We start from the raw sequence: 13,858 nt of genomic DNA, 5'->3' as shown, positions 1-13,858 counted from the left end.
ATCTAGGTATTGGCATTCAAAGAAGATAAACTGATCACAACAACTATGTTACCTTGGCTAAAGTAGTACAATAAATAATAACAATAGAATAAAACACAGACTGGAAAACAACAAACTGTGATAACTGATCATCACAGGAGTTTTGACCTGCTCCATTTCTGATCTGGGCTGGTTCACCCCTCCTTAAGCAACCTGGTGGTCTCTTGTTTCTGGAAGGTCACCATATTGATGCTGAACTTAGTGTGGACACCCAATTGGCATAGCACACTGCAGCCCAGAACTCCTGGACCCAAGGCATCCTCCCACCTCAGCCTCTTGAGTAGTGGGGACTACAGGTGTGTGCTGCCATGCCTGTGATGACTAATAATTTGCCACCATTAACTCTAGGTACAAGATTACTGGTTATATAACAAAATCTAAAACAAACTAGAAAATTATATACAGTAACTATCTACTCAACAGCAATTTTTCCCTAAAAGGAGAAAATTTAAAAGGGAAAAGAGGAAAAAATAGAGAAAGGAAAGAAGAGAAAAAGATTAGAAGCAGGGCTTAAGAATAAAGGAAGATTGCCCAAGCCTCAGGAAACTGGTGAAGAAGACAGGAGGAAAGGAAAGAAGGAGAAGACAAAAACAAGAACACAACAATACAAAAAGCCTAAAAGGAGTGTTCACATTCACATACATATACACAGACACACAAATTTTTTAAAAACCCAAATGAACAAAAATTTAACAAAATAACCAAAAGCAAAGAAAAACAATTAAATAAAGAATCTTCTTTGGAATTTCTATAGAAATCCTACAGGGAATCTTTAGTTCTATTCTAGAGTCTACTATTTTGTGGCAGTGTCCAATTCAAGGCATGACTCTGCTCTTGCTGGTAGATAGGGGAGATAGTCATAGCCCAGATCCATGCTGGATGATCCCAGTAAGCTGGCAGTAGCATTAGGGTGGGGTGCTAGTGTGGGACTTTCAAATTCATAGAAATTCATGTTGAACCTGGCTTCTGGTCATGGGGTTGGAGTCATTTAGCTTATAACATGGTGAGTGTCTCTTCCTGCCTCACCACAGCTCCCTGACCATGGATGTCTCCTGTGGTTCTCCCTCACCCAGTCACTGTGGTTTAACACTGGGAACCCTGAGATGAAGCCAAGCTGCAGCTGCTCTGAATCCCAGTTTCAGTGGCTTCTCCTTAAAATGGCATCCAACCAGGCACTTTCTCCAGGGGATATGGCAGAAGCTTGAACTAGAGTCACTCACCAGCTGCTGTAGTGCATGGAATTCACTGCTCTGTTCCACTGGTGCATTTCTCCCTGAAGACCTCTGGGGTCATTCGCTTCCACTGTATTTCTATTGATTTGATCTTCCTTTCTTTCGCCAGGAGCCAGGAGCCACGGAGCCAATGAAGACTACCCCTTCCTTTTTCTGCATCATGGTCTGTCTCTTCAATTTCTCTGTAGGCTCCAATTTTCCCTTTAGATCCTTCCTGGGTACCAGGTATCCACCTCCCTCCTTCTTTTCTTCTTCAATTTGTTATTTTCCAGTATCTAGATTCCAAATCTTGGAGAGGCTGATTTATTGCTACTTACTGCTCTGCCATCTTCCTGGAAGTCCAACTCAAGGATTATTTAGGAGAGTATTTAAAAATTTTCCAAATGGTTGGATTTAATTTTTAAGTTTATTTTTTCAGTTTTATTACATAATGATAACAGAATAGAAGACATTAGATTTCTAGTATATGTGCTATCAAAGCAAGCCCATAACACATTAGATTTCTATATCTTAGAACTTTCAGAGTTATCTGAGTGACCTACTTTTAAAATAAATTTTGACCAGTAAAACTAGAAATATCTGGCATACCTGTAATCCCAACACTCAGGAGGCTGAGGCAGGAGGATTGCTGTGAGTTTGAGGCTGGCCTCAGCTACATAGTGAGCTAAAGGCCAGCCTGAACCATTTAACAAAACCCTGACTCAACAAACAAACAAACAAGAAATACCAACTTTAGACCCACAATTGTGGCTATAATAAAAAACAAAACAAAAAGAATAGCATTAACAAGTGTTATAATAGCAAGGTTGTAGAACAATTGGAACTCTCAAAAATTATTGGTGGGAATGTAAATTGGTACAACCACTGTAGAAAATAGTCTGGCAGTTCCTCAAAAGGTTATGAGGACCCATCTTTATGTCTTTACAAGCCTACCTTTCTTATGAATGGCACTCAGCAGCATTCACTGTATTTTTTAGCACACTTTGTAAAGACATTGAAGAAAAAAAGACTTCCAGAATTGCTTTAGAAAGTGGCATGAATGATGGGATAAGTGTATTCAAGGCAAGGGTGAGTATTTTGAGAGGGATTAATTATTTTTAATTCAAACACATACTATATTTTTTTGATCAGCCTTTATATAACCCAAAAATTCCATTTCTGGATATATACCCTTGAGAAATGAAAATATATATTCATTTTAAAACTTACACACAAATATTCTTAGCATTATTCACAATAGAAAAAAAATAAAAACAATCCAAAAGTCCATCAACTGAGGAACAGGTAAATATAAAGTGGCATGTCCATACAAAGGAATATTATTGACAATATTATTTGGCAGTAAAAATAAAGTACTAATACATGGATGGACCAAGAAAACATGATAGGTGCAAGAAGCTCAAATCAAAAAACTACATATAATATAATTCTACCTACATGAAATGTGTAGAATAGGCAAAGCTGTATTGACAGAAAGTACATTAGTGGTTGCCTTGGGCTGGAGATTTGGAGGGAGATGGAGAGTGACTGCTAATACATGTAGAGTTTCTTTTGAAGGAGATGGAAATGTTGTAAAATTGATTGTTTTGATGATTGCACTACTTTGTAAATAAACTAAAAACCTCGCTCATACTGTACTAGGCAAGTGCTAGATTACTAAGCTACATTTCCAGCCTTTTAAAAATGTTATTTTGATATACGATTTCACTAAGTTGCCCTGGCTGGCCTGAAATTTGCCATCCTTCTGTCTCAGTTTTTCCTCCTCTTTCCTGAACTCCAAGGAAAGCCTGGGAGGCAAGGCAATGTGGAATAGGGTCAGAGTCTCTGTCAGGAGCCCCTGAAAGAGTAATGCATGAAGCTGTGAGAGTGACAACAAAGCTGTAATGGAGACTCTAGGAAGCTGGAGATGCCAAGAATACGCAACATCTGCAGGGACCAAGCAAAGCCAGTCCAAGACAGAGATATTATGGAAGAAGGTCATGGTAGAGGAAAGCGGCCCATCTCAAGGCAGCTAGGAAATAGAGAGCAGGGGAAGAGCCAGAAAGGATGAGGCCAGAGACTAGGAATAGTCTCCAAGAGAGAGGCCATGTGAGCTATAACTATCAAGCGCATAAGGGCAGGGCTGCCTAGGGCCCTGGTTTTTAGAAAGTTCACAGCTAAGAGATGCCTGGAGTCTTAGGAGAAACTCTGGGCTTGGACTTTTGAGAAGTGCTGAAACTGTTGAGACTTTACAAATACTTAGACTGAATATATTTTGCATGATGAGAAGGACATAGGCCTTTGTGGGCTGGGGGCAGAATGTTACAGTTTGGATCATGAATGTCCTCCAAAAGGTTCATGTATTCAAAGGGGAGGCTTTTAGAAGGATTAGGTCATGACAAACATCATCAATGGATTAATCCATTGATAAGTACATAGCTAAATGTACTGTTAGGATGTGGGGCCTGTTGAAGAAGTGGGTCATGGGGGCATGACCTTGGAGACTATACCTGGTCCCTGGCCTCTTCCTCTCTGGCTCTTCCCCTGCTCTCTGCTTCTTAGCTGCCTTGAGGTGGGCAGCTTTCCTCCACCATGCCCTTTCACTATAATATTTCTGCCTTGGAGCCATGGACGAAACCTCTGAAACCATGAACCAAAATGAATCTTTCTTTCTTTAAGTTGTGCATGTCAGATATTTTTTCCCAGCAACAGAAACGTGACTAATATAGGGCTTTAACATGTGAATTTATGGTATGGGCCATAATTCACCATATTAAGCTGTAAAAATTCATGTTCAGATACTAATCTTATTTTTGCTGTGAATAATGAGAGTAAATATACAACAATAAAGATGATTAAATAATATACAGCCATATAATAAAATATATAGCCACTAAAATAGTTTGAAGACCAAGACAGAGTAAACGTACTTTTTTTGGTACTGGGGATCGAACTCCGGTTCTTGTGCTTGCGCAGCGCGCAGCACAACCACTGAGCTAAAACCCCGGCCCAAGAGAATAAATGTACTTTTCCCAATTCTTCTTACTTAAGTACAGCTAATCCTCCAGATATTAGATATAAAGTAAACTTAAGAATACTATGAAGGGTAGAGAGAAGATGGCAGACTGGCTAGAGACTGCAGGACCTAAAGAACTACTCAGTAGTAAGTACTTTGGGTTTCTTTTTGCCTCATATATTCCAGATTGGGTGCTAGAGAAGCTGGAAATTCAGAAATACCAATTGGAACAGAAAATAACAACAAGACCAAGAAAAGTTTGTTCTAGCCAAAGAAAAGGGCTAGAAAGATTAAAAAATTTTAGGCCTCTTCTAAGAGTTTAGCATCTGAAGATCTACTCTAAAACAGTAACTAAAAGTTTTCTAAACAGAAATTCATAAAAGAATGGATCTTAGGGTTGGCAAACAGGCCCTGGATTCTGTCCTCAGCACTGAAGGAAAAAAAAGAAAAAAACAAAAAACAAACAGGAATCTTGAAATATCAGGAAGAACAATAAAAAGAGCAAAAGAACAGAAAATATAGGTAAATATAATAAACTTTCCTTCTCCTCTTGACTTTTCTAAATTATATTAAATATTTGACACAGGATAATATTGCCTGATGTGCTGTGTGTACTGAAAATATTTAGGACAATGATATTATAAACAAAGTATAAAAGGAGTTAAAGGGTGGTAAAATTTCTATATTTCTCTCAAATTGGCAAAATGTCCCACCAGTAAATCTTTGCAGTACTGAAATAGTCCTGTATTTTAATTTTAGTAATGGTTATGGAAATTTATGTATGTAATAAAAGAACACACCACTATACACATATATTTATCAATATTACTAAAGCCATACAAGATTTAACTTTTGGGGAGACTGACTGAAAGATATGTGACCTCTGTACTTTTTATAAGAAATTGTATTTTTGTAGCTTCTTATAAATCTATAATTATTTCATAGCTTAAAAATCATGTTTTAAAGAATACTGACAGAAATGATCAAGAAATGGTGTAAGTACAAAAATAGATTATATACTTGTATATTAAACATGTATTTGTTGTATATAACATATACAAAATCTATAAGAAAAATCACAAAATTAAAACTGAAACCTCACATGTCTCACTATGAATATAAAAAGAAACTAGACAGCACCATGGTCAAGATCATAATGTGCTTTGGAGTCAAGTTGACCTGGATTCTAGCCTGGCTTCAACATTTACATACTTGAGGACCTTAAGGAAATTGTTCAATCTTCCTGAGTCTCATCTGCAAAATGATGATAATAAAAACTGAATTGTACAGGAAAAAAGCATATTCTCAGGGCAGAATCTGGCATATTAAAAAAGTGGTAAAATATCTGAGTCATTATTATACAAAGAAAAATATCACAATGTTAATAGTTGTTAGTAGTTGGTGGCAGGATTAAAAGATTTAAATTTTTATTTATAATTTTGTCTTTCATTTTCTATAATAAACCTACACTTACCCCCCCACCCCTCCACCCTTCCTCACATTAGAGATTGAATCCAGGGCCTCACTCATATTAGGCGAGTGCTGGACTACTAAACTACATCCCTTCCCCTTTTAAAATTTTATTTTGATGCAAGATTTAACTAAGTTGCCTGGGCTGGCCTGGAATTTGCTATCCTTTTGCCACAGTCTTCACGTGGCTGGGATTGTAGGTGTGCAGCACTGTGCCAGATTTATATTACCATATTTTCATATTAAGATATAATTCACATGATAGAATTCATATATTATGTTCATAATTAAAAAATAAAAGTTTCTAAATTGCTCACTTGTCGGGAAACTAGTATAAGACAAATATGCAAGAAGTACTAAGATTTATGGTATGTAAATTGCACCTCAAAAAATTGTTTTTAAATGGTTAAAAAAGAAGTATCAAGAATCAGTGTTTTGTAAGGAATATAACTTATGAGTATAACTATATTAAAGTGATAAATCCTTGGCTTTCCTGAACTATTATAGATCTAACATTTGTTCCCCTGCATATTTTCTTTGAGTAGCTTTTCTCAATTGTATTTTATTTTAAGGAGTTTTTTTGGATTTTATTTTAAGGAGGTGACTGAATGATGACTTGAAGACTCTAATTCCATTGGAAAAATATTTTTATTTCTTTATAAGTTTCCAAGGAGCATACTATGTGTCAGATTTTAGTCAGGATGCAGAAGCAGGAAAAAGCAAAGGGAAAGTCTAAGGCAGAGTTCTTATTGAGGTTTCCACAGAAAATGCAAGGCAAAACAGGGTAAATGATTTAAGATTGTCTAGTGTAAATAGTTTGAGTAGACTTCAGGGTACAGGAGCTATACCTGTTGTCTCATACCTGGCTCTGAATTGATTTAGGGCAAGGGAAATATTGACTTGGTGTGTAAAAATTAGTACAGAGATGCTTCATTGCCTGGGTTTTGGACAACAGGGGAGATAAAAACAACTCTGGCCATTAGTTTGGCTCTGTGACTGATGGGTGCCATATAGACAAAGACAAAATTTAAGGAAACACAATGAGAATGTAACTGAGATAGAATTTGCCAAATTCAGATATGTAAAAATCATTTCAAAAAAGATTCCAGAAATCCTTCATGTAGGACTTTGAATCTGTATATATGCATATTGTTCACCTTCAGTGGAGCAAAGGGTATAAGAAAAGAGAAAGAGAAAGTTATCTTGACTCTAGGACTCACTAAAGAAAAACAAGAGGAAATATAGGAAGCATGAAAAAAATAAGAAAATGGGCTATTATTCCAATTCAGAATTCTAGTATCATTAAATTCCTCCTTTCATTTATTCTATGACAATAGAATCCTACTTTCTCAGGTATCACACTATGTAGACTTTGAAACCAAATTGCCCAAATACAAATTTCCCAAGTTCCTCTGATGATGAGACCACATGTATGTTATTATTTTTTCTGAACCTCAGTGGTTTCACTTACAAAAGCAGAGGATTAAAAAACAAATAGCATTACTGAGCATTAGTGAGAGGATTACCCAAATTATATATAGATCGCTTAGGATAGTGCTTAACCCATAGGAAATGATTCATAAGTTTTCGATTTTATTACTATTTGTATAACCAGCTTCCTTTGAACATAACATATTGCTTTTTCTTGATCTTACCAGAGGATGTCACTGATTGAAAGAAATTATAAGATGCTTTTCACTGATAGATGAAGCCAAATTTCAGAAGAGTTAAAAAATTTAAAGTGTGTACCTTAGAATTGATAAGATAAATTTTTATAGTTTAATTTCATTATAAGTTAACATATGTGTGACATCCATCAAAAGACAGCTGAAACCGGCAAAATAATTTGATTAAAATATTAAATAATATTAATTTCTTACTTCTATAAAGCCTGATTTGTTCAATCTTGGTCCCATTGAGTCAGTAATATCCAATTGTTTGCAACGTGATTCTAATTTTGGAATAGAAGTTATTTGCTAGTTAGTTTGGTTTAATACATTCATATTTTATATTTACATTATAGTACTCAAAAGAAAAACATAAAATTATGTTTAACTGATGTTTATCTATAGTTACAATAAAGCAGATATATACTTGGGTAACATCCCAATTACTCCAAAATTATTCTTTTTCCTTGCTTTCATTTAATCAAGCAGGATAAATACTTTTGTTTTTCTATATATATACATATAATCATTTTGATCTGCAACTTGTCTTTCTTTTTTACTACTCCAATTTTCTTTAATTTATACATCAGCATCCCCAATAGAGTTATCTTAACTCACTCATGTACTCCCATCCAAAATAAATGAATAAGTGAAGCTATTTCAAAGAATTCTGAAACAGGAGCAAAGGTTGAGCTGACTGGAGAATTACAGTTTGGGAATAGGCTGAGAACAAGAAGAAAGAGAAAAGATTGTCAGCAAGGCCAAAATCATGTTTGGGGATCAGAGACCAGGAAGATGAGATGTATGTTACTTTAATAAGTGAGAAAAGGACTGGGAATAAAGCTCCATGATAGAGTGCTTGCGTAGCTTGTGCAAGGTCTTGGGTTCAATCATCAATACAGGGAAAAAAAGGAGGGGAGGACAGACTACAAAAATTCTTTCCATCTATTTTTAACTATTATAGTACAAGTGATCAAAAAATTAACTCAAAAAATTAGTTGAACATAAATTCTATAAATATCAGGAACTTAATTCTAGTTCTTTATGTGACAAGTCAGATTTTCTTGCTTAATTTCCTACAGGAAAAATCTTTTTGAAAATAAATGCACCAAAATCTACCAGTCTCCATAGGGGTGGTACTGTTACCCTCTGTCCCCAGAGTGCATTGTGGAAATATGTGTAACAGTTTTTGTTATTACAATAATAGGGAGTAAGTGTACAGGGAGAACTACTGCAATTTCTGCACAATCAAGGCCTTCTCCTCCTGTCAGACATTCAAGTAGGTGAAAAATCTGCTTATAATAATTTTGAATTTGGGAGCTAATTCTATTCTATGTATTAAATACAGAGTACAATTTTGCTGTTGCTTTTTTTTCTTTCAGTTTTGGTGTTAGGGATTGAACCCAGGGCCTTGTGCATGCTAACCAGGTGCTCTATCATTGAACTACATCCTTACCCTTAATTTTGCAATTGAATTTTCCAACAATGTAACTACTGTGAAAATTTGAGGGAGGATTGAATGTTAAATTAATTCTGGAACTTGATCAAGAGTTGTTGGTAATTACAGAAAATGAGTTATACGAGGTAACATAAATCAAATCTGAATTCTAATATGATAGACATACCTGCATTTGAAGCTCTCCTAGTCATGGGGATTACACATACACACACACACACACACACACACACACACACACTCATTTATCCTTATTTCACTTGATCTTAGCCAAAAGGCCGAGAAGCGATCATTTATCCTTATTTCAAAATGTCAAATACAAGGAAGATCAACTAGATATAATTTTACTTTTTTATATCTAGATGTTCACAATAAAAGGTAGAACTGTCTGGCTACTGCATTATGTCTTCCAGCAAAGATGTAACAAAACAAATATATATTGAAATTAGTACATGTGACTTCTAACGCCTTTCTTTGCATTTCTCCTTTATATAAGTTATGACATCTTTCTTTTAAAATTATGTAAGTAATATTTTCTAAGAATGACATAGAACAGTGGTGGTGAATCTGGCACACATGTCAAACATATTATCACTGAAAGCTCTACAAGGTTCACCATCACTGTCATAGGATAATAAAGGGGTATTCCAGAATATTTGCAATAAAATGGGGCATTGACCTAAAAGGACTGAGAATAATTCTTCTCAGCTTTTCTATGTTTTCTTTCTGGAAAGAGCAGAAGAGACTAATTTCATCTATAAGAACTTTCAATAATATTTCTCATTATTGACTCTTCATCTGAATTCAGTGCCTCCACACACCCTCAAATAAAGAAAGAAAAGAAAAAACCAACAGCAATAGGTATACTTACCAAGCTCAAAATCTGGCTTTTGAAAAAATTCATGAAGGATATTTTGAATCTACAAATTATAAAAAGAAAGAAAAGAAGAAAAATGAAAATCCTCAATTATCAAGTAGTTAGTATTTTAGACTAAAATCTATCTATAGTTTTTATATTTAAGTGCTGGTGATGTTTCTAACCAAAGAACAGAAACGGTTATAATTTACTTTTAGTTTAGAGAAAACTTCAAGGGATACAAGGAATGATCCAACTATATGGTGAATGTTTAAATATTTAAAAATTTATAACAGTAAAAGACACACTACCATTAATCCCTCTCAAAATACTCCCCCTTGCTTCAAGCACATTTATCCCATTATTTTTGTTACTTTCTGAAGTACTTCTGGAAGTCTTTCATGACTGTCTTCATGAGATGTGATAAAAACACAGCAAATGAGGCTGCCACATGCCGTCCAGTGGAAAGGCAGGTTTGTAAAAACACTGGGTTGTGTCTGTGTTATGGTTTGTTTATAGATGTCCCCCAAAACCTTCATGTGGTCATAGGTGGGGAGTTTTGAAGGTGGCTGGATTAGTGTGTTTCATTTTTTCTTTTTTTGAGACAAGGTTTCACTATATACTCAGGGTGTCCTTGAATTCACTAAGTAGCCCAGGCTGGCCTTGAATTTGAGGTGATTCTCCTGCCTCAGCCTCCCAAGTCCTGGGATTACAGGCGTGCACCACTATGCCCAGCATGGATTAGTGGGAGAATGTGGATTAGAAGTGTGATACAGGGGACACACACGTTTAAATATCCCATTGTTTCTCTTATGTGAGAAGCCCAAAGGGTAAATAAGAATCAAAATGGAGGATAAATATTGGGAAGGAGAAAGAAAATGTTCAAATGGGAAGGAGAACAAGAGAGGGGGAAGGGGAAGGGAAGGAAGGGAATAAGAATTTTTAAAAAAGAATGGAAGGAAAACAGTAGAAACAAAGTTTTGTAAATGGAGAGGGGAAGAAGGATTGAAGGGAAGGGAGGGGAATGGGAAAACAAAAGAATTAAGATATATTATGTACAGGTACAAATTGCCTATGATGAATGTGTTCTTTATGTATGTAAAGAATGTACCAAGAAATTAATTTTTGAAAAAGAGTATGATACTGGGATGAAGGGTACAGATAATGGAACCCCCACCCTGGGTGTGGGTGGCACCAATCAATAGGCTTACAGCCTGGACAGAATATAAAGGGAGAGAGTGAAGGCAAGCTGCTGTTTCTGCTTTGGCTGCTTGCTGCCTTTCTGCTTGCCACACCATGTGATGTTTCTCCTCTGTGATGCCCCTCTGCCATCCCACCCTACTTTGGAACCAGCTGACTATGGACTGAAACCTCTACAAACTGTGAGCTTTAATAAATCTTTCCTCTTGTAACTTTGGGCGTTGGATAGTTTGTCTCAGCAACAAGAAAAATAACTATGATTGTCTCACCCATCTTATTCACTGGATCTGGCAGCATGCAACTTCTGGCTCTTCCCCAAAGTCAAAATGACCACAAAGGGCTGGGGATTTAGCTCAGTGGCACTGTGCCTGCCTTGCAAGTGCAAGGTCCTGAGTTTGATCCCTGGTACAAAAAATAAATGTCCATGAAAAGTGAAGTTTTGAATCAATTTCAGGACGTTGAGGCTGCCATGATAACACAACTAAAGACAGGAAAAGGGACTTCCAAAAGTGCCTCAGAAAGTGGCAAAAAATGATGGGATAAGTGTTTTTGAAACAAGGGAGAATATTTTGAGGGGGATTAATAGCATTATGTCCTTTACTACAATATTTTTTTAAAAAATTAAATATCCATCATAGTTTTTTACCATACCTCCTATTAAGTATTTTCACAAATAAGTCCTCAATGATGCCCAAATGTTTTGTTTAAGAATGACTTGGATACTGAGAATAATCCTGTTTTCCTCTCTCCAGGGGACAGTTTTAGTCACCCTTCAACAATGGACATGACAGAGCTGAGGTACATTTAGCAACTAGATAGGAAATCTTGAGAGTCCCTCATAAGTCTTCATTTTTTTGATTAAAAATGACATTTAAGAGTTGTTCTTGGTCCATTTTTAAAAGCAGATTTTATTTTTTAGAGAAGTTTTAGATTTATAGAAAAATTGAGCAGACAGTATACTGTTCCCATATAAACCCTGCCAGCACACACATGCAACCTCCCCCTATCATCAACATCCAGCACAGGAGTTGTACATTTGTTATAATCAGTGAACCTACACTGATAGATAATTACCACCCAAAGTCCAGAATCTATGGTAAGGATCATTCTTGGTTATTATATTCTATATGTTTTGTTTGTTTGTTTTGGTACCAGGGATTGAACTTGCGAGGCAGGCGCCGGAACCACTAAGCTAAATCCCTGGCCTATTCTATACGTTTTGACATATGTATAATGACAGGTACCCACAATTATAACATCATAAAGAATTATTTCACTGACTTAAATACCTCTATGCTCTGCCTATTCATCCTTCCATCCCTTCTCACTCCTGGCAACTATTGATCCTTTTACTGTCTCTATAACAGTGATGGCAAATCCTTTAGAGCTTTCAATGATATAAACAGCTCACTACAGCATGCATGCCACAGGTTTGCCACCACTGCTCTATAATTTTCCCTTTTCCAGAATGACATGTACTGTAGTTGGAATCAAACGGCATGCAGTCTTTTCAGATTTGCTTCTTTCACTTAAAATAGCTCATTCTTTTTTCATGATAATATTACATTGTATAGATATATCACAGTTTATTCATTTGTCTAACAAAGAATATCTTGGTTGCTTTTAAGTTTTAGCAATTATTAATAAAGTTGCAAGAAATATTTGTGTACACAGGTATTTATGTGGACATAGGTCTTCAACTAATTTTGGTAAACACCAAGAGCAGCTATTGCTGGATCGTATGTTAAGAGTATGTTTGATTGAATTGTGTGGCATTTGTGTTAAAAACCTCATAAAATTTACCAACTTAACCATTTTTAAGATGATGAATATATGTATAAGTATATTTACATCATTGCAAAATAGATCCTCAGAACTTCTCATCCTGCAAAATTTTTTTTTTTTTTGGTACCAGGGATCGAACTTAGGACCTTGCGCTTGTGAGGCAGGCGATGGAACCACTGAGCTAAATCCCCTGCCCTCATCCTGCAAATTTGAAACAACCCATTGAACAACTCTCCTTCATCTTCTCCCAGCCCTTGGTAACCATCGTTCTACTTCCTGTTTCTCTGGATTTAATTACTTTAGATACCTCATATAAATATAATAATTCAGTATGTGTCTTCTAGGAGTATATTTAGCTTTATAAGAATGGATATACTATTTTGCATTTCCACCAACAATGAATAAGAGTTTTTGCTTCCCTATATCCTTGCCAGAATTTTTTAGTGTTTTTGGATTTTGGCCGTTTTAGTAGGTGTGTAGTGGTATCTCATTACTGTTTTAATTTGCAATTCCCTAATGACTTACAATGTTGGGGCATCATTTCATAGGCTTATTTGCTATCTGTTTATCTTCTTTGGTGAATTAATTGTCTGTTCAAATCTCTTACCCTTTTAGTAGGGCTATTTATTTTCTTATTGTTAAGTTTTAAGAATTTTTTTTTGTATTAAATTCTTTTACTGGTACATTGCAGGTATACAACACAATTACATTTCTCACTGGGAATTGTACCTGTACATAATGCATCTTGGTTCTTATTTTTGCCCCATTCCTAGCCCTCCCTTCTCGCCCTCCACCCTTCCCTATTTACAAAGACTTTATTTCCATTTTTTCCATTTCTCATCATTTTTCCTTTCCCTTCTTTCCTTTCCCCTGCCCCTCCCACTACCCCTGCCCCTTTGGACCTTTTCTTCCTATTTTACATTATCGATTATTCATTCTAATCATTGGTACATTTTAGGTATACAATATAATGACATTCATCATTGGAAATTTGCACCTTTACATAGTCTCTCTTGGTTCTTATTTTTCACCCTTGACCAGCCCTCCCTTCAACCCCTACAGTCTTCCCTATTTACAAAAATTTTGTTCCTATTTTTCCATTTTCTCATATTAATCCCATTCCCTTCTATCCTTTCCCCTAGCCCTCCCACTTCCTTC

At 35.8% G+C, this 13,858-nt stretch overlaps 1 protein-coding gene and 1 pseudogene across 1 annotated transcript in view; both read right to left on the bottom strand.

Moving 5' to 3' along the window:
* Positions 1–13,858, bottom strand: part of Efcab5 (EF-hand calcium binding domain 5) — a 151,186-nt gene that overhangs the window by 76,448 nt on the left and 60,880 nt on the right. Inside the window, 2 exon segments of the mRNA XM_087192040.1 lie at positions 7,617–7,687; positions 9,731–9,779. Of these exon segments, the coding sequence (XP_087048166.1) occupies positions 7,617–7,687; positions 9,731–9,779 (120 nt within the window).
* Positions 78–354, bottom strand: LOC147823841 (signal recognition particle RNA; annotated as a pseudogene).

This window comes from Heterocephalus glaber, unplaced genomic scaffold (assembly GCF_053883595.1).
Source record: "Heterocephalus glaber isolate CG9 unplaced genomic scaffold, H.glaber_assembly_v1.0 deba00001564, whole genome shotgun sequence".
In the NCBI taxonomy this organism is placed as follows: domain Eukaryota; kingdom Metazoa; phylum Chordata; class Mammalia; order Rodentia; family Bathyergidae; genus Heterocephalus; species Heterocephalus glaber.
Note: the sequence above shows the minus strand (reverse complement) of the source record. Positions and strands in the feature narration are given on the sequence as shown.